The following is a 27,907-nucleotide window of genomic DNA, read 5'->3' on the forward strand; positions in this document are numbered from 1 at the left end:
GCCCTTGGTTAGGGGGAAGAAACATTTGGCTGGAGGAAGGAAGTGCTCCAGAGACAGAGAAAGGACAGGCGAATCGGACTTGGACAGCTCGCACCAGGACAGGTTCAATGGGCTGAATGGCCCCCTTCACTGATTCAATGTCTCAGCTCCAATCCACTGAAGCATCCCGGACTCTCCTACGGGAGATTTGTTTGATCGCACAGGAGCAAGAGGAAGCCATTCAGCCCCTTTGTGGCTGTCCTGCCATTCGTTCAGGCTGTAACTGATCCGTACCGTAATTCCATTACCCGCCTTTGCTTCCATTTCCCTCTGTACCCCTCGTTCATCTCCGCACCCCACCACGTCCCCAATCTTCTTTTCTGCTGAATGGTTCTAGTGGCAGCCCGCTCTACATACCCTAGCTGGCTGTTCGACCATGATAAGCCTCATCATTGAAATTCATCCTGTGCACCCATGGGTAGTCCAGAGGAACTGTCAGGCCGGAAACAAGGTTGAGGTGTAGATCTCACTCCACCCCACGCCCCCCTCTCAATCACCTTAACCAGCCACACTCAGGTTAGGCGAAGCAGCCCCACAGCTGCCTAAGTCCCATAAAGAGGTCGAACACAGGGTAAACACTCACGGACACGGAATCTGTCACTCGCTTACCGGAGATACTCCTTTCCACAGTCCAATTATTCGCTCGGTGCGAATAACATTGAGCAAGATGGAAATCATTCCAGCTCGGCCAGATCTATAATAGATAAAAATCCCCAAATCAAATCTCCTGGACTACAAAGGGTTAACCTGCTGTGTTCTGTTTTGCAAGCAGCCGCCGTGGCCATTGGGTGACTCTCTTACTTGAATGAGACATTAAGCCATTCTCCGTTGGAAGACCCAGACCCCGCATCCAGAGGCCAGGGAGAACCTCCGGGTGTCTTGACCAACATTCACCCTTCAATCTGATCAACATCACATTTGCTGTTTGTGGGAACCTGCAAACTGATGGCCGGCATCCATTCTAAAACATCTCAAAACGAATCTGGCGGCTGTAAACCATTTGGTGATATTGGGGATGGGAACGGTGATATACGAATGTGCGAATTCGTCAACACATTTCAAATTTCGAAAGCACACTCTACTCCTTTCCTCCCCCATTTGGATTTTAATCTGTTGGGCAAGAGGGCGACCGAAGTGACGAGGAGTCTGTTGTGTGGCTCCAATGCTGGGTTGGGTGGTTGGCGTGGATAGTGTGAGAACGCTCTGTCCGTTCTGCACCCAACTGCCTCCTCGTTCCTGTGCTGGGGTTACAGAACCATCGACGTCCACATACGCCATCCAAGTGACTGTCCTTGTGAGCCAAAACTAAGGGTGTCTACAGGCTATTCGACTGCATAGGGCATCTCAGTCAAGTCCCAGTGTTCACACACTGACATTTTCCAGCAAGGATTGCACGACTACTCCCCCCCCCCCCCCCCCACACACACACACTCCCCCGGGGACATGGAAAACAAAGTCTGTCTCTCTAACTATGGAGACCAGCGGACAGCTTGGGGATCAAGTCCAGGGGCTTAATGTCTGAAGGTTGGTGTGGGTATATCAGGTATATGACGGGTGCAAACAATGAGCTAGAATGTCTGTTTCAGCAGCTCAACACTGCGCAGGAAATTCACCTCCTCAGAGGGTCGGACAGGGAGTGGAGTCAGCCAACACACTGCCCCATGTGATAGTTTTGTTACTGACCCGTGCTTGTGCCCCCTCCCCCCCTGCAAAGTGAGCACTTACCCATTCATGGAGCCCTGCACAGTCTGGAGACGGGTCTTCACCAGATCCAGGGGCTGGAAGAGCAGCGTTGAGCAGGTCCCACTCAGAGAGCCACACACAAAAGCTTTCAACACCGGGTGGCACTGTGGGAGGTAGGAGGCAGAGAAAGGAACACATTAAACATGGACTGATTCGGCAATGGGAACAATGCCAGAGGTTCTAGCTCTTGGGGCGCCACTCCACATCAAGCAGGGATGACCAGGAGTCTCACTCTTCTGTTGTTACCGCCTGCCACTGGCATGTGTTGGAGGATTCACAGGTTGATACTCAACCTGTTTGGCGCATTATGAATGCACCTTCCTTGGTCCTGGAGTGGGTCCCAAACCACCAGAGCGTCTGGCTCAGAGCCTGGGACACCACCCTCTGCACCACAAGAGTTCTCCTTGGCAAAGAAAACAGACATGAACGAATGAAGGGGCAACAGAAAACAAAAATAAAAAACATGTAAAAATGTAAAAGGCCTGGCAAATGGATACAAGAAGCAACAAGCAGTGACAAAACTTACACTTGGAATATGGTGTTCAATTCTGGTCGCCACACTACCAGAAGGATGTGGAGGCTTTGGAGAGGGTACAGAAGAGATTTACCAGGATGTTGCCTGGTATGGGGGGCATTAGCTATGAGGAGAGGTTGAATAAACTCGGTTTGTTCTCACTGGAACGACGGAGATTGAGGGGCGACCTGATAGAGGTCTACAAAATTATGAGGGGCATAGTCAGAGTGGATAGTCCGAAGCTTTTTTCCAGGGTGGAAGAGTCAATTCCTCGGGGACATAGGTTTAAGGTGTGAGGGGCAAAGTTTAGAGGAGATGTGCGAGGGGAGTTTTTTTACACAGAGGATAGTGAGTGCCTGGAACTCGCTGCCGGAGGAGGTGGTGGGAGCAGGTACATAGAACATAGAAAATAGAAAATACAGCACAGAACAGGCCCTTCGGCCCACGATGTTGTGCCGAACCTTTGTCCTAGATTAATCATAGATTATCATTGAATTTACAGTGCAGAAGGAGGCCATTCGGCCCTTTGAGTCTGCACCAGCTCTTGGAAAGAGCCCCCTACCCAAACTCAACACCTCCACCCAACACCAAGGGCAATTTTGGACACTAAGGGCAATTTATCATGGCCAATCCACCTAACCTGCACATCGTTGGACTGTGGGAGGAAACCGGAGCACCCGGAGGAAACCCACGCACACACAGGGAGGATATGCAGACTCCGCACAGACAGTGATCCAAGCCGGAATCGAACCTGGGACCCTGGAGCTGTGAAGCAATTGTGCTATCCACAATGCTACCGTGCTGCCCTTAAGAACAAGTAAATCTACACTGTATCATTTTACCGTAATCCATGTACCTATCCAATAGCTGCTTGAAGGTCCCTAATGTTTCTGACTCAACTACTTCCACAGGCAGTGCATTCCATGCCCCCACTACTCTCTGGGTAAAGAACCTACCTCTGGTATCCCTCCTATATCTTCCACCTTAAATTTATGTCCCCTCGTAATGGTTTGTTCCACCCGGGGAAAAAGTCTCTGACTGTCTACTCTATCTATTCCCCTGATCATCTTATAAACCTCTATCAAGTCGCCCCTCATCCTTCTCCGTTCTAATGAGAAAAGGCCTAGCACCCTCAACCTTTCCTCGTAAGACCTACTCTCCATTCCAGGCAACATCCTGGTAAATCTTCTTTGCACCTTTTCCAAAGCTTCCACATCCTTCCTAAAATGAGGCGACCAGAACTGTACACAGTACTCCAAATGTGGCCTTACCAAATTTTTGTACAGCTGCATCATCACCTCACGGCTCTTAAATTCAATCCCTCTGTTAATGAACGCGAGCACACCATAGGCCTTCTTCACAGCTCTATCCATTTGAGTGGCAACTTTCAAAGATGAATGAACATAGACCCCAAGATCTCTCTGCTCCTCCTCATTGCCAAGAACTCTACCGTTAACCGTGTATTCCGCATTCATATTTGTCCTTCCAAAATGGACAACCTCACACTTTTCAGGGTTAAACTCCATCTGCCACTTCTCAGCCCAGCTCTGCATCCTATCTATGTCTCTTTGCAGCCGACAACAGCCCTCCTTACTATCCACAACTCCACCAATCTTCGTATCGTCTGCAAATTTACTGACCCACCCTTCAACTCCCTCATCCAAGTCATTAATGAAAATCACAATAGTACGATAGTGACTTTTAAGGGACATCTTGACAAATACATGAATAGATATATACATACATAGAAGATAGGAGCAGGAGGAGGCCTTTTGGCCCTTCGAGCCTGCTCCGCCATTCATCACGATCATGGCTGATCATCCAACTCAATAGCCGAATCCTGCTTTCTCCCCATAGCCTTTGATCCCATTCTCTCCAAGTGCTATATCCAGCCGCCTCTTGAATATATTCAAAGTTTTAGCATCAACTACTTCCTGTGGTAATGAATTCCACAGGCTCACCACTCTTTGTGTGAAGACATGTCTCCTTATCTCTGTCCGAAATGGTTTACCCTGAATCCTCAGGCTGTGACCCCTGGTTCTGGACACACCCATCATTGGTAACATCGTCCCTGCATCTACCCTGTCCAGTCCAGTTAGAATTATTTTTTTTAAATTTAGAGTACCCAATTCATTTTTCTTTCCAATTAAGGGGCAATTTAGTGTGTTCAATCCACCTACCTTGCACATCTTTGGGTTGTGGGGACGAAACCCACGCAAACACGGGGAGAATGTGCAAACTCCACACAGACAGTGACCCAGAGCCGGGATCGAACCTGGGACCTCGGCGCCATGAGGCAGCAGGGCTAACCCACTGCGCCACCGTGCTGCCCTCCAGTTAGAATTTTATAAGTCTCTATGAGATCCCCCCTCATTCTTCTGAACTCCAGCGAGAACAATCCCAACCTAGTCAATCTCTCCTCATATGACAGTCCCGCCATCCCTGGAATCAGTCTGGTAAACCTTCGCTGCACTCCCTCGAGAGCAATAACATCCTTCCTCAGTGAAGGAGACCAAAACTGCTCACAATACTCCAAGTGTGGCCTCACCAAGCACTGTACAATTGCAGCAACACATCCCTGCTTCGATACTTAAAACCTCTTGCAATGAAGGCCAACATACCATTAGCCTTCTTTACCGCCTGCTGCACCTGCATGGTTACCTTCAGCGAATGGTGCACAAGGACACCCAGGTCCCGCTGCTCACTCCCCTCTCCCATTTTACAACCATTCAGGTAGTAATCTGCCTTCCTGTTTTTGCTTCCAAAATGAATAACCTCACACTTATCCAAATTATACTGCATCTGCCATTGGTTTGCCCACTCGCCCAACCTGTCCTGTAGGATCCCTGTATCCTTGTCACAATTCACCCTCCCACCTAATTTGGTATCATCTGCAAACTTTGAGATGTTACATTTTGTTCTCTCATCCAAATCGTAATATATATTCTGAATAGCTGGGGTCCCAGCATCGATCCCTGTGGTACCCCACTGGTTACTCTTTGTTTCCTCTTTGCCAACAAGTTTTCTATCCACCTCAATACATTTCCCCCAATCCCATGCGCTTTAATTTTGCACAATAATCTCTTATGCGGGACTTTGTCAAACGCCTTCTGAAAGTCCAAATATACCACATCGACTGGCTCCCCCTTGTCGACAGTACTGGTTACCTCTTCAAAGAATTCCAACAGATTTGTCAAGCATGATTTTCCCTTCATAAATCCATGGTGACTCTGACTGATCCTGCCACTGCTTTCTAAATGTTCCACCATAAAGTCCTTGATAATGGATTCAAGCATTTTCCCCACTACCGATGTCAGGCTGACTGGTCTATAACGGGAATAGAGGGATACAGACTCCGGAGAAATGAAAGACACATTAAATAAATATTTGTGAGGTAGTATTTACAAAAGAGCAACAGGGTATCATGACGGACATACCAGGGAAATTATTATTGAATAAGGGACAGAGATTCACAGATTATCTAAGAAAGTGGGAGATAGAGACACCAGAAAATTCTCGACCTGTTCGTCTAACTCGCGCTATTGAGAGTCTACAATTAAGGATTAAGTACATCTTAAAAACATTCTGCTGATCGAGGAAGACTAGATTTGTAAAGCTTAAGTCACACTTAACTAACCTGTTTGGAGTCTCTAAGAGGCGACAGAAGTACTGGTCGGGGGAATGCCCATGGAGGCTATTTACAGGGAACTGTAGAAGGGCTTTGATGAAAATCTCTCATTCGGGACTTGATTTGTCCTTTATTCTTTCATGGGATGGGGTGTCACTGGCTGGGTCAGTATTTGTTGCCCATGCCTAAGTGCTCTCTTCGGTTTCCTGGGCCTGACCAGGTAAGGCTTCCTTCCCTGAAGAGCGTCAGTGAGCCAGAAGGGTTTTTACAACAATTAATTGAATTTAGGTTGCTGCGGTGGAATTTGTCAATGGTTATCTTATATTTAAGGCCCAAATTCTAGTCTCCCCTGCACGTGTCATTGCAGTGTTACTGTAAGCCCACTTGTGACAATAAAGATTATGTCGACCCGATCAAACCCTTTCATGATCTCGGTCAGGTCACACCTGGCAGCACGGTGGCACAGTGGGTTAGCACCGCTGCCTCACAGCGCCAGGGGCCCGGGTTCAATTCCAGCCTCGGGTGACTGTGTGGAGTCTGCACATCCTCCCCGTGTCTGCGTGGGTTTCCTCCGGGTGCTCCGGTTTCCTCCCACAGTCCAAAGATGTGTAGGTTAGGCGGATTGGCCATGCTAAAATTTCTCCTTAAGTGTCCAAACGTTTGGGTGGGTTATGGAGATCGGGTGGGGGTTTGCGTCTAGATAGGGTTCTCTTTCAGAGGGTCAGTGCAGCCTCAATGGGCTGAATGGCCTCCTTCTGCACTATAGGGATTCTATGCACTTATTTTCTATGTACCTCAGACTTCTCTTTTCTAAAGAAAAGAGGTCCAGTCTGTTCATCCTTTGCTGATAAGAGATAACCTCTCGGATATGCCTTTTCTAGTACCTCTATATCATTTTCTTTACAAATTGAAGAGCAGAACTTAAAAGTCTCTGATGCTCGAAATGAGTCCCTGTGCATGATTAGATTTTGATGTATTTTTTAAACTGTGCTGCTATGTGTTAACGATTTGTGAAGCTGTGCCCCAAGATTTGATTTGATTTGACTTATTGTCACATGTACCGAACTACAGTGAAAAGTATTTTTCTGCGGCCAAGGGAACGTACACAGTAACCAAAAAAAGAGAAAAAAAGATCCCTTTGTCTGTAACCCATTTAATCTCGTATTTAGCAACACCCTTCACAATAGCCTACAGTTGAAATCCATTTGTCATTTAAAAGTCACCGGGCAAATTTGTTGGATCCTTGGGCAGGATTTACCAGCTGTTCACGCCAGTGGGAAATACCGGTCCCACGCCGCGCATGGTTTTCCGGTGACGAGGGGTGTTTGTTGACAAATCCCGCTGGTGGGCCGCACCCCCGTCGAAAAACATGTGGCATGGTGGTTGGTAAGTCCCGTCCTTTGCATTTTGCCAGTTTTCCTCAGTTTTAATTATATTTCCCAAGTCAAAATTGTTTACTTAAATGGTGAACAATAGTTGTCCCAGTGCCGATCCCTGGGGAACACTGCTTCCTGTCCCAAGGGGAAAGACGAGAACCTGGGTGGAGGGGGTGACCCAGGAAACACTTTCGCAGTAGCAGAATTGTACTCGACCACAATCTGCAACCTGATGGCCCGGCCTATCCCCAACTCGACCATTACCACCGAGCCAGGGGATCAACCCTGGGTCAATGAAGAGTGCAGGAGAGCAGTGCCAGGAACAACACCAGGTATACCGGAAAATGAGGTGTCAACCTGGTGAAGCTAGAACACAGGACTACTTGTGCCAAAAAGCATGCGATAGACAGAGCTGAACCATCCCACAACCATCAGATCTAAGCTCTGCAGTCCTGCCATATCCAGTCGTGAATGGTGGTGGACAATTAAACAACACACTGGCTCCACAAATATCCCCATCCTCAATGATGGGGGAGCCCAGCACATCAGTGAAGCATTTACAAGCATCTTCAGTGAGAAGCACCATGGGGATGATCCATCTCGGCCTCATTCTGAGGTCCCCAGCATCACCCATGTCAGTCTTCAGCCAATTTGATTCAATCCATGCGATGTCAAGAAACGGCTGAAGGCACTGGATACTGGAAAGGCTATGGGCCCTGATGATATTCCAGTAATAGTACAAGACTTGTGCTCCAGAACTTGCCAAGCTGTTCCAGTGCAACGAGAACACTGGCATCTACCCAGCAATGTGGAAAATTGGCCAAGCATGTCCCGTCCACAAATAGCAGGACAAATCCAAACTGGCCAATTACCGCCCCATCAGTCTACTCTCCATCATCAGTAAAGTGATGGAAGGGGTCACCAACAGTGCTATCAAGCGGCACTTACTCAGCAAGAACCTGTTCACAGACGATCAGTTTGGGTTCCACCAGGGTCACTCAACACCCGCCCTCATTGCAAACTCACTCCAAACATGGACAACAAAGAACTCCAGAGGGGAGGCGAGTGACTGCTCTTGGCATCAAGGCAGCTTTTTACCGAGTATGGCATCAAGGAGCCCGAGAGAAATAGGAGCCAATGGGAGTCAGGGGGAAAACTCTCCGCTGGTTGGAGTCACACCCGGCACAAAGGAAGATGGTTGTGGTGGTTAGAGGTCAATCATCTCAGCTCCAGGACATCACTGCAGGGGTTCCTCAGGTAGGGGCAGCACGATGGCTAGCACTGCTGCCTCACGGCGCCGTGGACCCAGGTTCGATCCCGGCCCTGGGTCACTGTCCGTGTGGAGTTTGCACATTCTCCCCGTGTCTGCGTGGGTTTCACCCCCACAACCCAAAGATGTGCAGGTTAGGTGGATTGGCCACGCTAAATCGCCCCTTAATTGGGGAAAAAAAGAATTGAGTACTCTCCATTTTTTTTTTACAATGGAGTTCCCCAGGGTAGTCTCCTCGGTCCAACCATCTTCAGCTGCTTCATCAATGACCTTCGTTCCATCAAATGGTCAGAAGTGGGGATGTTCACTGCACAATGTTCAGCATCATTCACAACTCTCGGATACTGAAGCAGTCAGTGTCCATAAGCAGCAAGACCTGGACAACATTCAGGATTGGGCTGGTAAGTGGCGAGTGACGTTCACACAAGTGCCAGGCAATGGCCATCTCGCTCTGGCATTCAATGGTATTTCCACCGCTGAATCCCCCACTCTCGACATCCTGGAGGTTACCATATGAACTGGACCAGTGCTGTGTTGTGGCTACAAGAGCGGTTCAGAGACTAATTCACCTGACTCCCCAAAGCCTGTCCACACAAGTCAGGAGTGTGATGGAATACTCTCCACTTGCCTGGGTGAGCGCAGCTCCAACAACACACAAGAAGTTCAACACCATCCAGGACAAAGCAGCCCCGCTTGATTGGCACTTAAAGAATGTTTATTGTCACAAGTAGGCTTACATTAACACTGCAATGAAGTCACTGTGAAAAGCCCCTAGTCGCCACATTCCGGCGCCTGTTCGGGATTCTCAGCTGGTACGGGTATTGAACCCGCGTCTGCTGGCCTTGTTCTGCATCGCAAACCAGCTGTCTAGCCCACAGAGCTAAACCAGCCCCTAAACCTCCTACAGCACCTTCAAAATTCACTCGCTCCACCACCGACGCACAGTGGCAGCCGTGTGCACCATTTACAAGATGCACTGCAGGAACTCACCAAGGCTCCTTCGACAACACCTTCCAAACCTGCAAACTTCACCAGCGAGAAGGACAAAGGCAGCAGGTACCTGGGAACCCCACCACTTGCAAATTCCCCTCCAAGCCACTCACCATCCTGACTTGGAAATATATCGGCCGTTCCTTCACTGTCGCTGGGTCGAAAAACCTGGAACTTCCTCCCTAACAGCACTGTGGGTGTACCTACACCACATGGACTGCAGCGGTTCAAGAAAGCGATACACCGTCACCTTCGAAAGGGGCAATTAGGGCTGGGCAATAAATGCTGGCCTAGCCAGCAATGCCCATAGCATAGAAGAATAAAAAATAAGCTCAATAGTCTGTCAGCTGATCTGCTCTGGGGGAGGTGCGATGGGTCCAGGGCTGACAATTTGGGGAAATCAGCAAGGACAGGCTCATTGTACTGTGCTGTTCTGTGTTCAACCGTTGACTGTTGTCAAACTGTCCCTAATGGATAAAAGTATGCGTATGGCCGTTCAGGATTGGTACAGGTCTTCTGTGAGGCCTTCTACAGTTCAATAGCACATGACACACACAGTACTGGAATGAGGTAGCAGGAATTCCTTACAGCAGTGGAACAGAGTTGCTGTGCGCACGGGATGGAAGTTAACACGTCGGGGAGCTGTCCTAACTTGGGGGAGCTTAACTCCAGCAGTAACTAACCCAGAGTTGCCGTCTCAGGGGCTCCTGGCCAGGGTCAAAGGGCAGCAGCACGCCGACCTTGCTTCCCAGCATGCGGGGGGGGGGGATTCAGGCCAAGGGCGGCCGGAAATCACTCCAATTGGCTAACACCAAACCCATTGGGACACACTGACATTACCCACACCCCCACACCCTGAAATCGCTTGGGATCCTCAGGCAGGGGGCTGTATCGTATGTGAACAGTCAGCCCACAGCTATTCGCCTCTTGGGGCCATCGCAGTTGAGCCTGTCCCTGTTCTCGTCCGACAACCATTTGCACCCAGGGAACAGCTTAGCTCTTCGCCACCCCGCAACCCCTGACTCATGAACTCTGACCCTGCAAGCTCCCCTGTCTGTTTAACACTGGGCGTTGAGGTGAAGCTTGTCAGGCAAATTGAAGCAAGCAGAACACACGGCGCTGGGGCTTGTACTGCGCGTCACTGGCGAGGCTGGCATTTACTGCACGTGCCCAGTGTCTACCTTATGAAGAAAAGGTGTGCAGGGGTCTGTCTGACTCTAACTACAGGTCAGAGCAGAAAGCTCTCTGTTCTCTGATGGAACTGGTGAAGTTATTCAATTTCTTCTGCTAATCTGACATCTCCCAAAATGACAAATCATTTGAACTCAAAGGGCTGAGGAATCGAAGCTATGGGAGTCTGGTTGCTAAATCAGACCCGTAAACATTACAGGCATTGACCGAAGCACGGGTAACCAGCAGATACTCTCCCACTTATAGCTGTTGTCATGTGCTCGGTTGGAACCTTCACGCTGTCTTATTTAATCCGTCAGCTACAGGCCCATTCCAGAAACAGGAAACCCGGCTCAATGTTTCCTAACCAGAGGGAGCCAGGAAAGGGAGCCAATCACACAGCAGGAAACAGAGGGAGTGGAGGGGGCAAGTCTAGGATCTGTGTTTGTGAGAAAGAGAGAGAGAGAGAGAGGGGTAATCAGAGAGGGAGACAGAGAGAGGGAGAGACAGAGAGAAAGATAGGCAGGCATACAGAGAGGGAGAGACACACACAGAGAGACAGAGACAGAAAGAGAGGGGGTGTCAGAGAGAGAGTGAGCAAGCGAGAGACAGCGAGAAAGAGACAGCGAGAGAGACAGGCAGACATACAGAGAGAGAGAGACACACAGAGAGACAGAGACAGGGAGAGAGGGGGAGTCAGAAAGAGAGGGGATGTCAGAGAGAGAGTGAGCAAGCGAGAGACAGCGAGAAAGAGAGAGACAGGCAGACATACAGAGAGAGAGACACACACAGAGAGACAGAGACAGACAGAGAGGGGGAGTCAGAAAGAAAGGGGGTGTCAGAGAGAGAGTGAGCAAGCGAGAGACAGCGAGAAAGAGACAGAGAGAGAGAGACAGGCAGACATACAGAGAGAGAGACACACACAGAGAGACAGAGACAGACAGAGAGGGGGAGTCAGAAAGAAAGGGGGTGTCAGAGAGAGAGTGAGCAAGCGAGAGACAGCGAGAAAGAGACAGACAGAGAGAGAGACAGAGACACATAGACAGACAAAGTGACAGCAAGAGAGATAGAGACAGACAGAGAGAGACACACACAGACAGACAGCGAGAGAGAGACAGAAAGACGGTCAGAGAGAGAGACAGAAAATATGACGTCGGAGAGAGGGAGACAGAGAAAAGGGAAGAGAGAGGCATACGCAACGAGCCAAAGACAGCGATGCAAAAAGGGAGACAGACAAAAAAGGAAGAGAAATATGGATGGCGAACATAAAATGATAAGGATTCAGATTAGGAGGCAGCCATTTGGATCCTGAAGGCTGTTCCACCATTCAATAAGGTCAGGGCTGATTGTGATACCTCCACGTTCTGCCATCCCCCACAACGCTGATTTGTCTGAAGACCGCCCCCCTCCACTGCTCGCTGGAGAAGAAGATCCCAAACACTAACCACTCTTTGAGGGAAGAAAGTCCTCCTCACCTGTCATAATTTGGAGACCCATTATTCTGAAAGTGTACTCCATTCCTCCAGAAGAGGAAACATCTTGTTGACATCGCGAGCTCCCTCAGAATCTTAGATTTCAAGAAGATCAACTCTCATATCTCTAAACTCCCAATCTGTACTAAGAAAAGTACAGCACAGGAACTGGCCCTTCGGCCCTCCAAGCCCGTGCCGACCATGCTGCCCGTCTAAACTACAATCTTCTACACTTCCTGGGTCCGTATCCCTCTATTCCCATCCTATTCATGTATTTGTCAAGATGCCCCTTAAATGTCACTATCGTCCCTGCTTCCACCACCTCCTCCAGCAGCGGGTTCCAGGCACCCACTACCCTCTATGTAAAATCCTTCCCTCACATATCTCCTCTAAACTTCCCCCCTCGCACCTTAAACCTATGCCCCCTGGTAATTGACTCTTCCACCCTGGGAAAAAGCTTCTGACTATCCACTCTGTCCATGCCCCTCATAATTTTGTGGACTTCTATCCGTCGTTCCAGTGAGAACAAACCAACCTAGTAAACTGCTTCTGTACCCTCTCCAAAGCCTCCACATCCTTCTGGTAGCATTGCGACCAGAATTGTGCGCAATATTCCAAATGCTGTCTAACTAAGGTTCTGTACAGCTGCAGCATGACTTGGCAATTTTTATACTCAATGCCCCGACCAATGAAGGCAAGCATGCCGTATGCGTTCTCCACCTGCTTTGCCACTTTCAATGACCTGTGGACCTGTACCTGCCTAATCACCCCTTCATCTTAGGAATCTACTGAACCTTCGCTGCATTGCTTCCAATGCAAGTGTGACCTTAGGAAGGAGAGCAAAACTGTAAGTAGTACTCTTGGTGTGGCCTCTCTGATACGGTTACATCAAGATCTCCCTACTTTTATATTCCGCCCCCTTGCAATAAAAACCAGCATTTCATTTGTCTCCTGAATCACCTGATTCATGTACCAGGACCCCCAGATCCCTCTGTGCAGAGAGAGAGAGAGAGAGAGCGAGACAGAGAGACAAGGATAGAGAGAGAGGATATAAAAAAGGAGTGGTGTGACAGAGGTGGTGGAGGAGGGGGAAGCACAGTAAAGGATCGGCACAGTAGACTAAGATACCTCTAGTTGACCGAGTCATTCATACTCGATACTTTAACTCCCTTCTCTCCACACGGATGCTGTCAAACCTGCTGATATTTTCCAGTATTTTCTGTTTGTTTCAGATTCCAGCATCCGCTGTCATTTGCTTTTACCGTTATACTTATTTGTCTCTCTCTCGTACCATCTCTCCCCTATCACGGTCGTCATCTCTTTCACCGTCTCTCCATCTCTCTCATTGTCTCTCTCTCTCTGTTGCTCACTGCCTCTCTCTCACCATGGGCGAGATTCTCCGACCCCCCCGCCGGGTCGGAGAATCGCCAGGGGCTGCCGTGAATCCCGCTCGCACCGGTTGCCGAATTCTCCGGCACCGGATATTCGGCGGGGGCGGGAATCGCGCCGCGCCGGTTGTCGCCCCCCGCCCCCCCCCCCCAACGCAATTCGCCGGCCCGGATGGGCCGAAGTCCCGCTGCTAAAATGCCTGTCCCGCCGGCGTAGATTAAACCACCTACCTTACCGGCGGGACAAGGCGGCGCGGGAGGGCTCCTGGGGGGGGCGCGGGGCGATCTGGCCCCGGGGGGTGCCCCCGCGGGCGGGCCTGTGCCGTGGGGGCACTCTTTTCCTTCCGCCTTCGCCACGGTCTCCACCATGGCGGAGGCGGAAGAGACACCCTCCACTGCCCATGCGCGGGAATGCCGTCAGCGGCCGCTAACGCTCCCGCGCATGCGCCGGCCGGAGATGTCATTTCCGCGCCAGCTGGCGGGGCACCAAAGGCCTTTTCCACCAGCTGGCGGGGCGGAAATTAGTCCGGCGCGGGCCTAGCCCCTTAAGGTTGGGGCTCGGCCCCCCAAGATGCGGAGCATTCTGCAACTTTGGGGTGGCGCGATGCCCGACTGATTTGCGCCGTTTTGGGCGCCAGTCAGCGGACATCGCGCCGATACCGGAGAATTTTGCCCCATATCTCTTATTGACTCTCTCTTGTAGAATCATAGAATTTACAGTGCAGAAGGAGGCCAATTAGCCCATCAAGTCTGCAGCGACACTTTGGAAAGAACACCCTAACCAAGCCCACACCTGCACCCCATCCCCGTACCCAGTAATCCCACCTAACCTCTTTTTTTTGGACACTACAGGCAATTTTATCATGGCCAATCCACCTAACCTGCACATCTTTGGACTGTGGGAGGAAACCGGAGCACCCGGAGGAAACCCACGCAGAGACGGGGAGAACGTGAAGATTCCGCACAGACAGTGACCCAGCTGGGAATCGACCCTGGAGCTGTGAAGCAACTGTGCTAACCACTGTGCTACCCTCATTATTTCTCTTACTGTTGCCTGGTATGGAAGGAAGATCTTATCATTAAGGGCATTCAAATGGTCATTGGATAGACATATGGACGATAATGGGATAGTGCAGATGGGCTTTAGATTGGTTTCACAGTCGGCGCAACATCGAGGGCCGAAGGGCCTGTACTGCGCTGTAATGTTCAATGACTCTCTGTCACTCATTGTTTCTCTCATCGCTCTGTCTCTCACACCGTCTCTCTCATGGTCTTCATCTCTTTCACCATCACTCTCCTGCTCTCTTGTCATCTCTTTCTCACGCCGTCTCTCTCTCACCATCCCTCCCTCTCTCTCTATGTCTGTGGCTGTAAAGGATTGAACAGTTGAAGACTGTGAATATCTCACTCGCCTCACCCACAATCCCTCCAATTCGTTTGCTGTTTTGGCATCGTAGTCTTAAGAGGCAAAACGCATTGTCCCATCCTCATTTTCCTGTTCTGATCCAGGATCAAAAACGCACAAGGTCACACAACACAGCAGATTGAACACAAACCCTTAGTGACCAGCCCCTCGGCCTGAATCCCAGCCCCTCGGCCTGAATCCCAGCCCCTCGGCGAGAATCCCAGCCCCTCGGCCTGAATCCCAGCCCCTCGGCCTGAATCCCAGCCCCTCGGCCTGAATCCCAGCCCCTCGGCCTGAATCCCAGCCCCTCGGCCTGAATCCCAGCCCCTCGGCCAGAATCCCAGCCCCTCGGCCAGAATCCCAGCCCCTCGGCCTGAATCCCAGCCCCTCGGCCTGAATCCCAGCCCCTCGGCCAGAATCCCAGCCCCTCGGGCTGAGTCCCAGCCCCTCGGCCTGAATCCCAGCCCCTCGGCCTGAATCCCAGCCCCTCGGCCTGAATCCCAGCCCCTCGGCCTGAATCCCAGCCCCTCGGCCCGAATCCCAGCCCCTCGGCCAGAATACCAGCTCCTCGGCCCGAATTCCAGCCCCTCGGTCTGAATCCCAGCCCCTCGCACTGAATTCCAGCCCCTCGGTCTGAATCCCAGCCCCTCGCACTGAATCCCAGCCCCTCGGCCTGAATCCCAGCTCCACAGCCTGAATCCCAGCCCCTCGGCCTGAATCCCAGCCCCTCGCACTGAATTCCAGCCCCTCGGCCTGAATCCCAGCCCCTCGGCCAGAATCCCAGCCCCTCGGCCTGAATCCCAGCCCCTCGCACTGAATTCCAGCCCCTCGGCCTGAATCCCAGCTCCACGGCCTGAATCCCAGCCCCTCGGCCTGAATCCCAGCCCCTCGGCCTGAATCCCAGCCCCTCGGCTTGAATCACAGCCCCTCGGCCTGAATCCCAGAGCCTCGGCCTGAATCCCAGAGCCTCGGCCTGAATCCCAGCCCCTCGGCCTGAATCACAGAGTCTCGGCCTGAATCCCAGAGTCTCGGCCTGAATCCCAGCCCCTCGGCCTGAATCCCAGCCCCTCGGCCTGAGTCGCAGCCCCTCGGCCTGAATCCCAGTCCCTCGGCCTGAATCCCAGCCCCTCGGCATGAATCCCAGCCCCTCGGCCTGAATCCCAGCCCCTCGGCCTGAATCCCAGCACCTCGGCCTGAATCCCAGCCCCTCGGCCTGAATCCCAGCCCCTCGGCCAGAATCCCAGCCCCTCGGCCTGAATCCCAGCCCCTCGGCCTGAATCCCAGCCCCTCGGCCTGAATTCCAGCCCCTCGGCCTGAATCCCAGCCCCTCGGCCTGAATTCCAGCCCCTCGGCCTGAATCCCAGCCCCTCGGCCTGAATCCCAGCCCCTCGGCCTGAATCCCAGCCCCTCGGCCTGAATCCCAGCCCCTCGGCCTGAATCCCAGCCCCTCGGCCAGAATCCCAGCCCCTCGGCCAGAATCCCAGCACCTCGGCCTGAATCCCAGCCCCCCGGCCTGAATCCCAGCACCTCGGCCTGAATCCCAGCCCCCCGGCCTGAATCACAGCCCCTCGGCCTGAATCCCAGAGTCTCAGCCTGAATCCCAGCCCCTCGGCCTGAATCCCAGCCCCTTGGCCTGAATCCCAGCTCCTCGGCCTGAATCCCAATCCTCGGCCTGAATCACAGCCCTTCGGCCTGAATCCCAGAGTCTCGGCCTGAATCCCAGAGTCTCGGCCTGAATCCCAGCCCCTCGGCCTGAATCCCAGCCCCTCGGCCTGAATCCCAGCCCCTCGGCATGAATCCCAGCCCCTCGGCCTGAATCCCAGCCCCTCGGCCTGAATCCCAGCACCTCGGCCTGAATCCCAGCCCCTCGGCCTGAATCCCAGCCCCTCGGCCAGAATCCCAGCCCCTCGGCCAGAATCCCAGCACCTCGGCCTGAATCCCAGCCCCCCGGCATGAATCACAGCCCCTCAGCCTGAATCCCAGAGTCTCAGCCTGAATCCCAGCCCCTCGGCCTGAATCCCAGCCCCTTGGCCTGAATCCCAGCTCCTCGGCCTGAATCCCAATCCTCGGCCTGAATCACAGCCCTTCGGCCTGAATCCCAGAGTCTCGGCCTGAATCCCAGAGTCTCGGCCTGAATCCCAGCCCCTCGGCCTGAATCCCAGCCCCTCGGCCTGAATCCCAGCCCCTCGGCCTGAATCGCAGCCCCTCGGCCTGAATCGCAGTCCCTCGGCCTGAATCCCAGCCCCTCGGCCTGAATCCCAGCCCCTCGGCCTGAATCGCAGCCCCTCGGCCTGAATCCCAGTCCCTCGGCCTGAATCCCAGTCCCTCGGCCTGAATCCCAGAGTCTCAGCCTGAATCCCAGCCCCTCGGGCTGAATCCCAGTCCCTCGGCCTGAATCCCAGAGTCTCGGCCTGAATCACAGCCCCTCGGCCTGAATCCCAGAGTCCCAGCCTGAATCCCAGCCCCTCGGCCTGAATCCCAGCCCCTCGGCCTGAATCCCAGCCCCTCGGCCTGAATCCCAGCCCCTCGGCCTGAATCCCAGCCCCTCGGCCAGAATCCCAGCACCTCGGCCTGAATCCCAGCCCCCCGGCATGAATCACAGCCCCTCGGCCTGAATCCCAGAGTCTCAGCCTGAATCCCAGCCCCTCGGCCTGAATCCCAGCCCCTTGGCCTGAATCCCAGCTCCTCGGCCTGAATCCCAATCCTCGGCCTGAATCACAGCCCTTCGGCCTGAATCCCAGAGTCTCGGCCTGAATCCCAGCCCCTCGGCCTGAATCCCAGCCCCTCGGCCTGAATCCCAGCCCCTCGGCCTGAATCGCAGCCCCTTGGCCTGAATCCCAGTCCCTCGGCCTGAATCCCAGTCCCTCGGCCTGAATCCCAGCCCCCCGGCATGAATCACAGCCCCTCGGCCTGAATCCCAGAGTCTCAGCCTGAATCCCAGTCCCTCGGCCTGAATCCCAGAGTCTCAGCCTGAATCCCAGCCCCTCGGGCTGAATCCCAATCCTCGGCCTGAATCACAGCCCTTCGGCCTGAATCCCAGTCCCTCGGCCTGAATCCCAGTCCCTCGGCCTGAATCCCAGAGTCTCAGCCTGAATCCCAGCCCCTCGGGCTGAATCCCAGTCCCTCGGCCTGAATCGCAGCCCCTCGGCCTGAATCCCAGTCCCTCGGCCTGAATCCCAGAGTCCCAGCCTGAATCCCAGCCCCTCGGGCTGAATCCCAGCCCCTCGGCCTGAATCGCAGCCCCTTGGGCTGAATCCCAGCCCCTCGGCCTGAATCCCAGCCCGAGGGAGGCAGAGAAGACCCAGCAGCCACCCCCCCCCCCACCCACCACCCACATCCCCACCCATCAAACTCTACTCCCGACAACCGTGCCATCCTAGCACTGCGGGATGGAGGGAGTGCAGATCTCCCAGGGAATCGAGGGATACGAGGAACGGGCGGAACAGAGGAGTTGAGGCTGATCATCAGCCACTGAATGGGGTAGCAGGATCGAGGGGCCAAATGGTCAACCGTTGCTCTCCGATTTCTCACAGCGTACTCTCCCGCTATTGTAGATGGCGATCATCTGGATCTGTGGGTGGCCCTCGACCATTATTTTTCTCTATTCTTTCACGGGATGTGGCCATCGCTGGCCGGGCCCAGCATTTATTGCCCATCCCTAATTGCCCCTCGAGAAGGTGGTGGTGAGACGCCCTCTGGAACCCGCTGCAGTCGCGTGGTGTAGGTACACCCACAGTGCTATTAGGGAGGGAGGTCCAGGAGTTTGAAGCGGCGACAGTGAAAGAGGGATCAGAGCGTCCAATCTTGGCTGACACCCCGGTGAGGGAGCCCTGCACTGTCAGAGGTGTCGTCTTTCAGGTGGCAGGTTTGACCCAGGCCCCCTGTTGCCTCTCAGGTGGGTGTCAATGATCCCGTGGCACTATTCCAAAGAAGAATTTGGGGGGGGGGGGGGGGCGGGCGGTCCCCCACTTTCCTGGCTAATAGTCATCCCTTAATCAACATTACAAGAAACAGGGCAGCACAGTGGTTAGCACTGCTGCCTCACGGCGCCGAGGTCCCAGGTTTGATCCCGGCTCTGGGTCACTGTCTGTGTTGCGTTTGCTCATTTTCCCCGTGTCTGCGTGGGTTTCACCCCCACAACCCAAAGATGTGCAGGGTAGGTGGATTGGCCACGCTAAATTGGTCCTTAATTGGACAAAATTGGGTACACTAAATTTCAAAATAAAAACATGACACGAAACAGATTATTAAACTGGATCTTACTGTGCACAAATTGGCTGCTGCCTTTCCTACATTACAAGAGTCACTACGCTGCAAATAGCACATTGTTGGCTGTACTGGTCGTGGAAGGCGCTATCTAAATACATAAATACAAATCCTCCACTGAATGAAACCCCACAGGGTCCCAATCCTGCACCAACCAAGTCACTGTATCGACAAACCTGCCAAGGAGAATCAGCTGGGGGGGGTTTGGCGGAATCCGAGTCCAGACATTCCCCCCCCCCCCCCACTTTACTGTCCCGCAGTCTGACATCAGCCAATGTTGCAGAGACTGGGGTTCAAAGCTGGGGGAAACGTCACTGTTGATACGCAGCGTGTTGACAGCCAGAGATCAGGGACGCGAATGGATTGTCGGCCTTTACTGCAAGAGGAATTGAATATAAAAGTAGGGATGTTTTGCTATGGTTGTACACGGCGTTGGCGAGGCCACATTTGGATACCGTGTACAGGTTTGGCCTGCTCATGTGAAGAAGAATACGTCTGCAGTAGAAATAGTTCGGAGAAGGGCGGCACGGTGACGCAGTGGTTAGCACTGCTGCCCCACGGTGCCAAGGTCCCAGGTTCGATCTCAGCATTGGGTCACTCTGTGTGGAGTTTGCACATTCTCCCCGTGTTTGCGTGGGTTTCACCCCCACAACCCAAAGATGTGCAGGTTAGGTGGATTGGCCATGCTAAACTGTTTAGGGGCTGTTTAGCACAGGGCTAAATCGCTGGCTTTGAAAGCAGACCAAGGCAGGCCAGCAGCACGGTTCAATTCCCGTAACAGCCTCCCCAAACAGGCGCCGGAATGTGGCAACTAGGGGCTTTTCACAGTAACTTCATTGAAGCCTACTTGTGACAATAAGCGATTTTCATTTCAACTGCCCCTTAATTGGGAAAAAAGAATTGGGTACTCTGCCCATCGAGTCTGTACTGACCGTCGGAAATAGCACTCTGCCCAGTTCCACTCCCCTGCCTACCCCTCCCGATCCCGTAACCCAACCTGCACATCCCTGGACACGAAGGGACAATTTAGTGTGGCCAATCCACCCAACCTGCACATCTTTGTGACTGTGGGTTGGAAAACCGGAGTACCCGGAGGAAACCCACGCAGACACGGGGAGAAGGTGCAAACTCCACACAGACAGTCAGGCATCAAACCCAGGTTCCTGGTGCTGTGAGGCAGCATCGCTCACCATTATTGAAACATATAAAGGTATGAGGGGGCTTGATCGGGTGGATACTAGAACAGGGGGACACAGTTTAAGAATAAAGATAGAGATGAGGAGAAGTGTTTTCTCTCGGGAGGGCTGAGAGGGGAGGGCAATGGAGGGTGAATTTATTCGAGAAATAAGTCAAACAGATTTTTGGATAGGCAAGGCAGTCGAGGGTTAAGGTGTGGAGTTACGGCCACATAAAACCAGCCAAGATCTTACGGAATGCCCCTCTCTCCTAAAATCCCCCCCCCCCCCCCCAGCCAAAGTAAAGCAAATGCCTTCACTTGCCAGGAAAACCTCCATCATCTGTTCCTTCCTCGGGGTACCGTCCTGGATTAACGTGGTCAGCTCTTCAGCCATGGAAAAGAATGAAAAGCAAGTGAAACAATGACAAAATCCTTCAACTTAAGCAGAGAAAATTAGCACCACTCCCTCTTCCCAGAAAGTCCAGGTTTGTCAACCTCCGGGAATCTCTACAAAGTATCAGAGAGGAGATGATCCTTGACGGTTAGTCTGTCACATGAGAATCAGGGAAATGTTATTAAAATATAATCCAATGTTAGAATGAGGGTAGAAAAGTGACTCCCCTTGAGAAATAAAATGGAAGTGCCTCCTTTGGGAGAATCCTGGGAGTTTGACCAAAATAGAACGGAGGAAATTTGGTTTGCTTTGCATTAAAGGAACAAAATCTTAGTAATATAGCTGGAGGGTGGCACAGGACTGAGTTCAGTTACCTGGTGTCCTGGGCTGGGATCAGCCCCTGTTCTTGGGATCACTTCCTGGTCTCCCAGACCGGATTCCTTGCCTGATCCTGGGGATCCTGTCCTGGGATCAGTCCCCGGATTTGGCACCTTCAGCTAAGATCCAATGGGTGGCGTCAGTCCCCGGGATGAGATTCAGTTTCCCCGGATCAATCCCCAGCTCTGAGATTGGATTTCTGGGATCAATCTCTTGTCTCTGGGACGCAGTCTCCTGGGATCAATCCCTGCCTCTAGGATAAGTTTCCTTGGATTAATCCAGTCTCTTGGATCCAGTCCTTGGATCAATCCCTGCCACTGAGATCCAATCTCCTCGGATAATCCTTGCCGCCCGGATCCAGTCTCCTGGAATCAAACCCGACCAGTGGGATCCAGTTCCGGAAATAAACCCTGTCCGTGGGATTTGTTTTTTGGGATCAATCCCTGCCAGTGGGATCCAGTCCGCTGGGATCAATCCCTGCTTCTGGAATCTGTTTCTTGGGATCAATCCCTGCCAGTGGGATCCAGTCTCCTGGGATCAATACCTGTCGGTGGGATCCAGTCCCCGGGGATCAGGCTCTGTCAGTGGGGTCCAGTCTCCTGGGATCAATCCCTATCGGTGGGATCAATCCTGTCAGTGGGATCCAGTCTTCTGGGATGAATCCCTGTCAGTGTGATCAATCCCTGTCGGTGGGATCCAGTCCTGTGGGATCAATCCGTCAGTGGGATCCAGTCCTGTGGGACCAATCCCTGCCAGTGGGATCCAGTCACTTGGGATCAATCCCTGCCAGTGGGATCCAGTCCACTGGGATCAATCCCTGCTTCTGGAATCTGTTTCTTGGGATCAATCCCTGCCAGTGGGATCCAGTCTCCTGGGATCAATACCTGTTGGTGGGATCCAGTCCTCTGGGATCAGGCTCTGTCAGTGGGATCCAGTCTCCTGGGATCAATCCCTATCGGTGGGATCAATCCTGTCAGTGGGATCCAGTCTTCTGGGATGAATCCCTGTCAGTGTGATCAATCCCTGTCGGTGGGATCCAGTCCTGTGGGATCAATCCGTCAGTGGGATCCAGTCCTGTGGGACCAATCCCTGCCAGTGGGATCCAGTCACCTGGGATCAATCCCTGCCAGTGGGATGCAGTCCACTGGGATCAATCCCTGCTTCTGGAATCTGTTTCTTGGGATCAATCCCTGCCAGTGGGATCCAGTCTCCTGGGATCAATACCTGTCGATGGGATCCAGTCCTCTGGGATCAGGCTCTGTCAGTGGGATCCAGTCTCCTGGGATCAATCCCTATCGGTGGGATCAATCCTGTCAGTGGGATCCAGTCTTCTGGGATGAATCCCTGTCAGTGTAATCAATCCCTGTCGGTGGGATCCAGTCCTGTGGGATCAATCCGTCAGTGGGATCCAGTCCTGTGGGACCAATCCCTGCCAGTGGGATCCAGTCACCTGGGATCAATCCCTGCTTCTGGAATCTGTTTCTTGGGATCAATCCCTGCCAGTGGGATCCAGTCTCCTGGGATCAATCCCTGCCAGTGGGATCCAGTCACCTGGGATCAATCCCTGCCAGTGGGATCCAGTCACCTGGGATCAATCCCTGCCAGTGGGATCCAGTCCTGGGATCGGTTCCTGATCCTGAATTGGGATCAATATTGCTGAGTTTCTGATCCTGTCGGTTCCGGATCCCAGGCTGATTCTTTACTTTAACTCTTCATCTCCCACTTTTCACTCTCCAGTGGCCGGGAATCGGCTCCGGGATCTTCAGCCGCAGCGCCGGGATCTGCACTGGATCCAAACCGGTTTCAGCTGCTTCTGGTCCCGGAGCGCGGACAGGGGCCGCCACCGCCACCTGCCGGCACCAGCTGGAAACAACAGGGTGCCGGGACACGGGGGCCGCGACCGCCACCTGCCGGCACCAGCATCAAACAACAAGGCGCCGGGACACGGGGGGGGTCGCGACCGCCACCTGTCGGCACCAGCAGGAAACAACAAGGCGCCGGGACACGGGGGCCGCCACCTGCCGGCACCAGCCGGAAACAACAAGGCGCCGGGACACGGGGGCCGCCACCTGCCGGCACCAGCCGGAAACAACAAGGCACCGGGACACGGGGACCGCCACCAGGGGCTGGTTTAGCACAGGGCTAAATCGCTGCCTTTGAAAGCAGACCACGGCAGGCCAGCTGCACGGTCCAATTTCCGTACCAGCCTCCCCGAACAGGCGCTGGAATGTGGCGACTAGGGGCTTTTCACAGTAACTTCATTTGAAGCCGACTCGTGACAATAAGCGATTTTCATTTCATTTTATTTTCACCTGCAGCAAACAACAAGGCGCCGGGTCACAGGCACCACCAGTGCCACCTGCTGGCTCCATGCACTGCCCCCCCCCCCCATCTCTGCACCAAAGTAATAAATCCCCTTGTCCCATTATCCCCATAATCCTAATCTAATTATCAAAGTCATTTAAGGGATGTGGGTGTCGCTGACTGGACCCGAATTTATTGCTTATCCTTGATTGCTCCTTGGGAAGGTGGTGGTGAGCTGCCTTCTTGAACCCGCTGCATCCCTGAGGTGTAGGTACACCCACTGTGCTGTTAGGGAGGGGGTTCCAGGATTTTGACCCAGCGACAGTGAAGGAACGGATGGTATATTTCCAAGTCGGGATGGTGAGTGACTTGGAGGGGAACCCTCAGGTGGTGGGGTTCAAATCATTTGTATCAATCAAACACTAATCTGACTCCCTCCCGCCTGTCTCTATATTGTGTTAGGACTCCCAGAGGAGAATCCCAACAATTTGCAATTTGTAAGACTGTGGGGAAAGATTACTAAACCATTAGCTTCCCAATTAACAGTTAAAAAGTTCTTAAATGGGCGGCACGGTGGCACAGTGGTTAGCGCTGCTGCCTCACGGCACTGAGGACCCGGGTTCGATCCCGGGTCACTGTCCGTGTGGAGTTGGCACATTCTCCCCGTGTTTGCGTGGATTTCGCCCCCACTACCCAAAGATGTGCAGGGTAGGTAGATTGGCCACGCTAAATTGCCCCTTAATTGGAAAAACAAATAATTGGATACTCTAAATTAAAAGAAAAAGAAATAAAGTTAACAATCAGGGTTACTTGTGTCTCTGTGCAGACCTTTGGACAGAGACCCTTTCAGGAAATAGTTTCTAACTCCCCTACTAACCAACTCCTTTCAGCAACAACCTGAAAATGCTTCAGTCTTGTCAGACTAAAATCTATGGCAAACTGTAAAACTACAGGCTGACCTGGCTCCTCCCACTAGGATGTCACGATCTGCTTAGCGAGGACTAACCACAATCCCTCATAAGTAATCAACACCTCAGGGAGCCTCCCAAACAAAAACAATATTCCATTAGGGGCAGCATGGTGGTGGTGGAGTGGTTAGCACTGCTGTCTCACTGCGCCAAGGTCCCAGGTTTGATCCCGGCTCTGGGTCACTGTCTGTGTGGAGTTTGTACATTCTCCCCGTGTTTGCGTGGGTTTCACCCCCACAATCAAAAAATGATGTGCAGGGTAGATGGATTGGCCACGCTAAATTGCCTCTTAATTGGAAAAAATGAATAGGGTACTCTAAATTTAACAAGTAAAATAAAATAACAATATTCCATTAGCCATCTATACATAACCAAGTAAATGGTTAAAATTAATAATTACCTCACCTTTATAACTCCTTAATCACAGCTTTAGCAGACATACTGTCTGTATGTATTTCAAACCAGGGCTTTTGATAACATTACTGCAACAAATATAAAATGTATATCAATTTCCTACATTCATCACAATTGTCCATAATTAATTCAAAATTAATCCTATTGACCGCTGCTTTCCCAATATCCATGCATATGAAAATAATTTTAGGAAGATAGAACACAGAGAACAACAACCTGGCATATATTTATTTATTTTAAAATGGACGGACATATCATTATCACATTACTGATCGTGGGATCTTTGTATGTGCAGATTGCCTGCCGTACATCTCAAGACTAAATCAACTCAGGCTCACGTTTTCACTACCTCTTGTCTGAAGTTCATCCTGACCTGCATCTGAACAGCCTAACTCTAATTTCAAGGTTATCCCTTGTTTTGGACTCTCCCCCTGTTTTGTTATGTTTCCCTCGTAACATAAACAGCTTCCTTGTGTTGCATTTGTCAAGGAAGGTCGAGACGTGTAAATGACTTCAACTCATTTATTTACACTATGTACACTTTTATAACTTGAGTTCGACACTACTGCTAATCCTATTGTAGCTACCTCAACTGACTAACCAGCTGCTGTCTTCCACGTGGTGGGTGTGATAATGAATCAACCCTGTGCCTCTCCTCACTGACTGTCTCCACTGGCCGAAGGGGCTGATCATGTGTGTGGAGTCCTTTATGTATGGGTTGGTGTAATGCCCCCCTGTGGTCGTGTCACCTCCTTGTGTATCGTGAATGTCCATTGGTCGCCTCCCATCTAACTTATCTATTGGTTGAGTGTGTGTGTGTGATGTTTCTGGTGCTCCCTCTAGTGTCTGTCTAGCTTACATGTATTTACAGTGATGCACATCACCACACCCCCCACGAGAGGAAATAGTTTCTAACTCCCCTACCAACCAACTCCTTCAATCATTCTTAATCACCTCCATTAATTACCTCTTAAATGTTCTCTACTCAAGGGAATCCTGTGCAACCGTCTTCAGAATTTAACCCGGGTGCTTGTCCAGTAAATCTGCACTGCAGCCCCTCCAACGCTCCTCAATTGAGGCATAATAGGTGGAAACAAAAAGAGGGTAATCTCGTTGCTGGGAGTCTTCTATAGGCTCCCAAACAGTCAGGGAGAGATGGAGGAGCAGATGTGTAGGCAAATCTCAGAGAAGTGTAAGAACAATAGGGTAATACATGTAGGGGATTTCAACTTCTCCAATATTAATTCGGGGTAGGCAGAGTGTGAAAGGCTTCAGAGGGGTTAGAATCCTTAAAGTCCATCCATAGAACATAGAAAAATACGATGATGTGGAGATGCCGGCGTTGGACTGGGGTGAGCACAGTACGAAGTCTTACAACACCAGGTTAAAGTCCAACAGGTTTGTTTCGATGTCACTAGCTTTCGGAGCACTGCTCCTTCCTCAGGTGAATGAAGAGGTATGTTTCAGAAACACATATATAGGCAGATTCAAAGATGCCAGACAATGCTTGGAATGCGACCATTAGCAGGTGATTAAATCTTTACAGATCCAGAGATGGGGTAACCCCAGGTTAACGAGGTGTGAATTGTGTCAAGCCAGGACAGTTGGTAGGATTTCGCAGGCCAGATGGTGGGGGGGTGAATGTAATGCGACATGAATCCCAGGTCCCGGTTGAGGCCGCACTCATGTGTGCGGAACTTGGCTATAAGTTTCTGCTCGGCGATTCTGCGTTGTCGCGGGTCCTGAAGGCCGCCTTGGAGAACGCTTACCCGGAGATCAGAGGCTGAATGCCCTTGACTGCTGAAGTGTTCCCCGACTGGAACAGAACATTCCTGCCTGGTGATTGTTGCACGATGTCCGTTCATTCGTTGTCGCAGCGTCTGCATGGTCTCGCCAATGTACCACGCTTCGGGACATCCTTTCCTGCAGCGTATGAGGTAGAAAACGTTGGCCGAGTCGCACGAGTATGTACCGCGTAACTGCGAGAAAAATACAGCACAGAACAGGCCCTTCAGCCCACGATGTTTGCCGAACCTTTGTCCTAGATTAATCATAGATTATCATAGAATTTACAGTGCAGAAGGAGGCCATTCGGCCCATCAAGTCTGCACCAGCTCTTGGAAAGAGCACCCTACCCAAGGTCAACACCTCCACCCTACCCCCATAACCCAGTAACCCCACCCAACACTAAGGGCAATTTATCACGGCCAATCCACCTAACCTGCATATCTTTGGACTGTGGGAGGAAACCAGAGCACCCGGAGGAAACCCACGCACTCACGGGGAGGATGTGCAGACTCCGCACATACAGTGACCCAAGCTGGAATCGAACCTGGGATACTGGAGCTGTGAAGCAATTGTGCTATCCACAATGCTACCGTGCTGCACTTAAGAACAAATAAATCTACACTATATCATTCTACCGTAATCCATGTACCTATCCAATAGCTGCTTGAAGGTCCCTAATGTTTCCGACTCAACTACTTCCACAGGCAGTGCATTCCATGCCCCCACCACTCTCTGGATAAAGAACCTACCTCTGACATCCCCCCTATATCTTCCACCATTCACCGTAAATTTATGTCCCCTTGTAATGGTTTGTTCCACCTGGGGAAATATCTCTGTCTATCTACTCTATCTATTCCCCTGATCACCTTATAAACTCTATCAAGTCGCCCCTCATCCTTCTCCGTTCTAATGAGAAAAGGCCTAGCACCCTCAATCTTTCCTCGTAAGACCTACTCTCCATTCCAGGAAACATCCTGGTAAATCTCCTTTGCACCTTTTCCAAAACTTCCACATCCTTCTTAAAATGAGGCGACCAGAACTGTACACAGTACTCCAAATGTGGCCTTACCAAGGTTTTGTACAGCTGCATCATCACCTCACGGCTCTTAAATTCAATCCCTCTGTTAATGAATGCGAGCACACCATAGGCCTTCTTCACAGCTCTATCCACTTGAGTGGCAACTTTCAAAGATGTATGAACATAGACCCCAAGATCTCTCTGC

General features: G+C 51.9%; 1 protein-coding gene across 2 annotated transcripts in view; it reads right to left on the reverse strand.

Annotated features, from left to right (window-relative positions):
* slc25a38b (solute carrier family 25 member 38b) overlaps positions 1 to 23,034 on the reverse strand; it is a 36,045-nt gene extending 13,011 nt beyond the window's left edge. Inside the window, exons 1-4 of one of the 2 annotated variants that reach the window (XM_072492054.1) lie at positions 22,095 to 23,034; positions 20,761 to 20,822; positions 1,765 to 1,886; positions 649 to 733 (exon numbers count right to left, since the gene is read on the reverse strand). In XM_072492054.1, the coding sequence (XP_072348155.1) occupies positions 649 to 733; positions 1,765 to 1,886; positions 20,761 to 20,778 (225 nt within the window). In that variant the 5' untranslated portion in view covers positions 20,779 to 20,822; positions 22,095 to 23,034. Of the gene's footprint in view, positions 1 to 648; positions 734 to 1,764; positions 1,887 to 20,760; positions 20,823 to 21,206 lie in introns of both variants that reach the window. The other variant, XM_072492053.1, reaches the window with a different exon arrangement.
* Positions 23,035 to 27,907: the final 4,873 nt, after the last annotated feature.

Source organism: Scyliorhinus torazame, chromosome 29 (assembly GCF_047496885.1).
Source record: "Scyliorhinus torazame isolate Kashiwa2021f chromosome 29, sScyTor2.1, whole genome shotgun sequence".
Taxonomy (NCBI): Eukaryota; Metazoa; Chordata; class Chondrichthyes; order Carcharhiniformes; family Scyliorhinidae; genus Scyliorhinus; species Scyliorhinus torazame.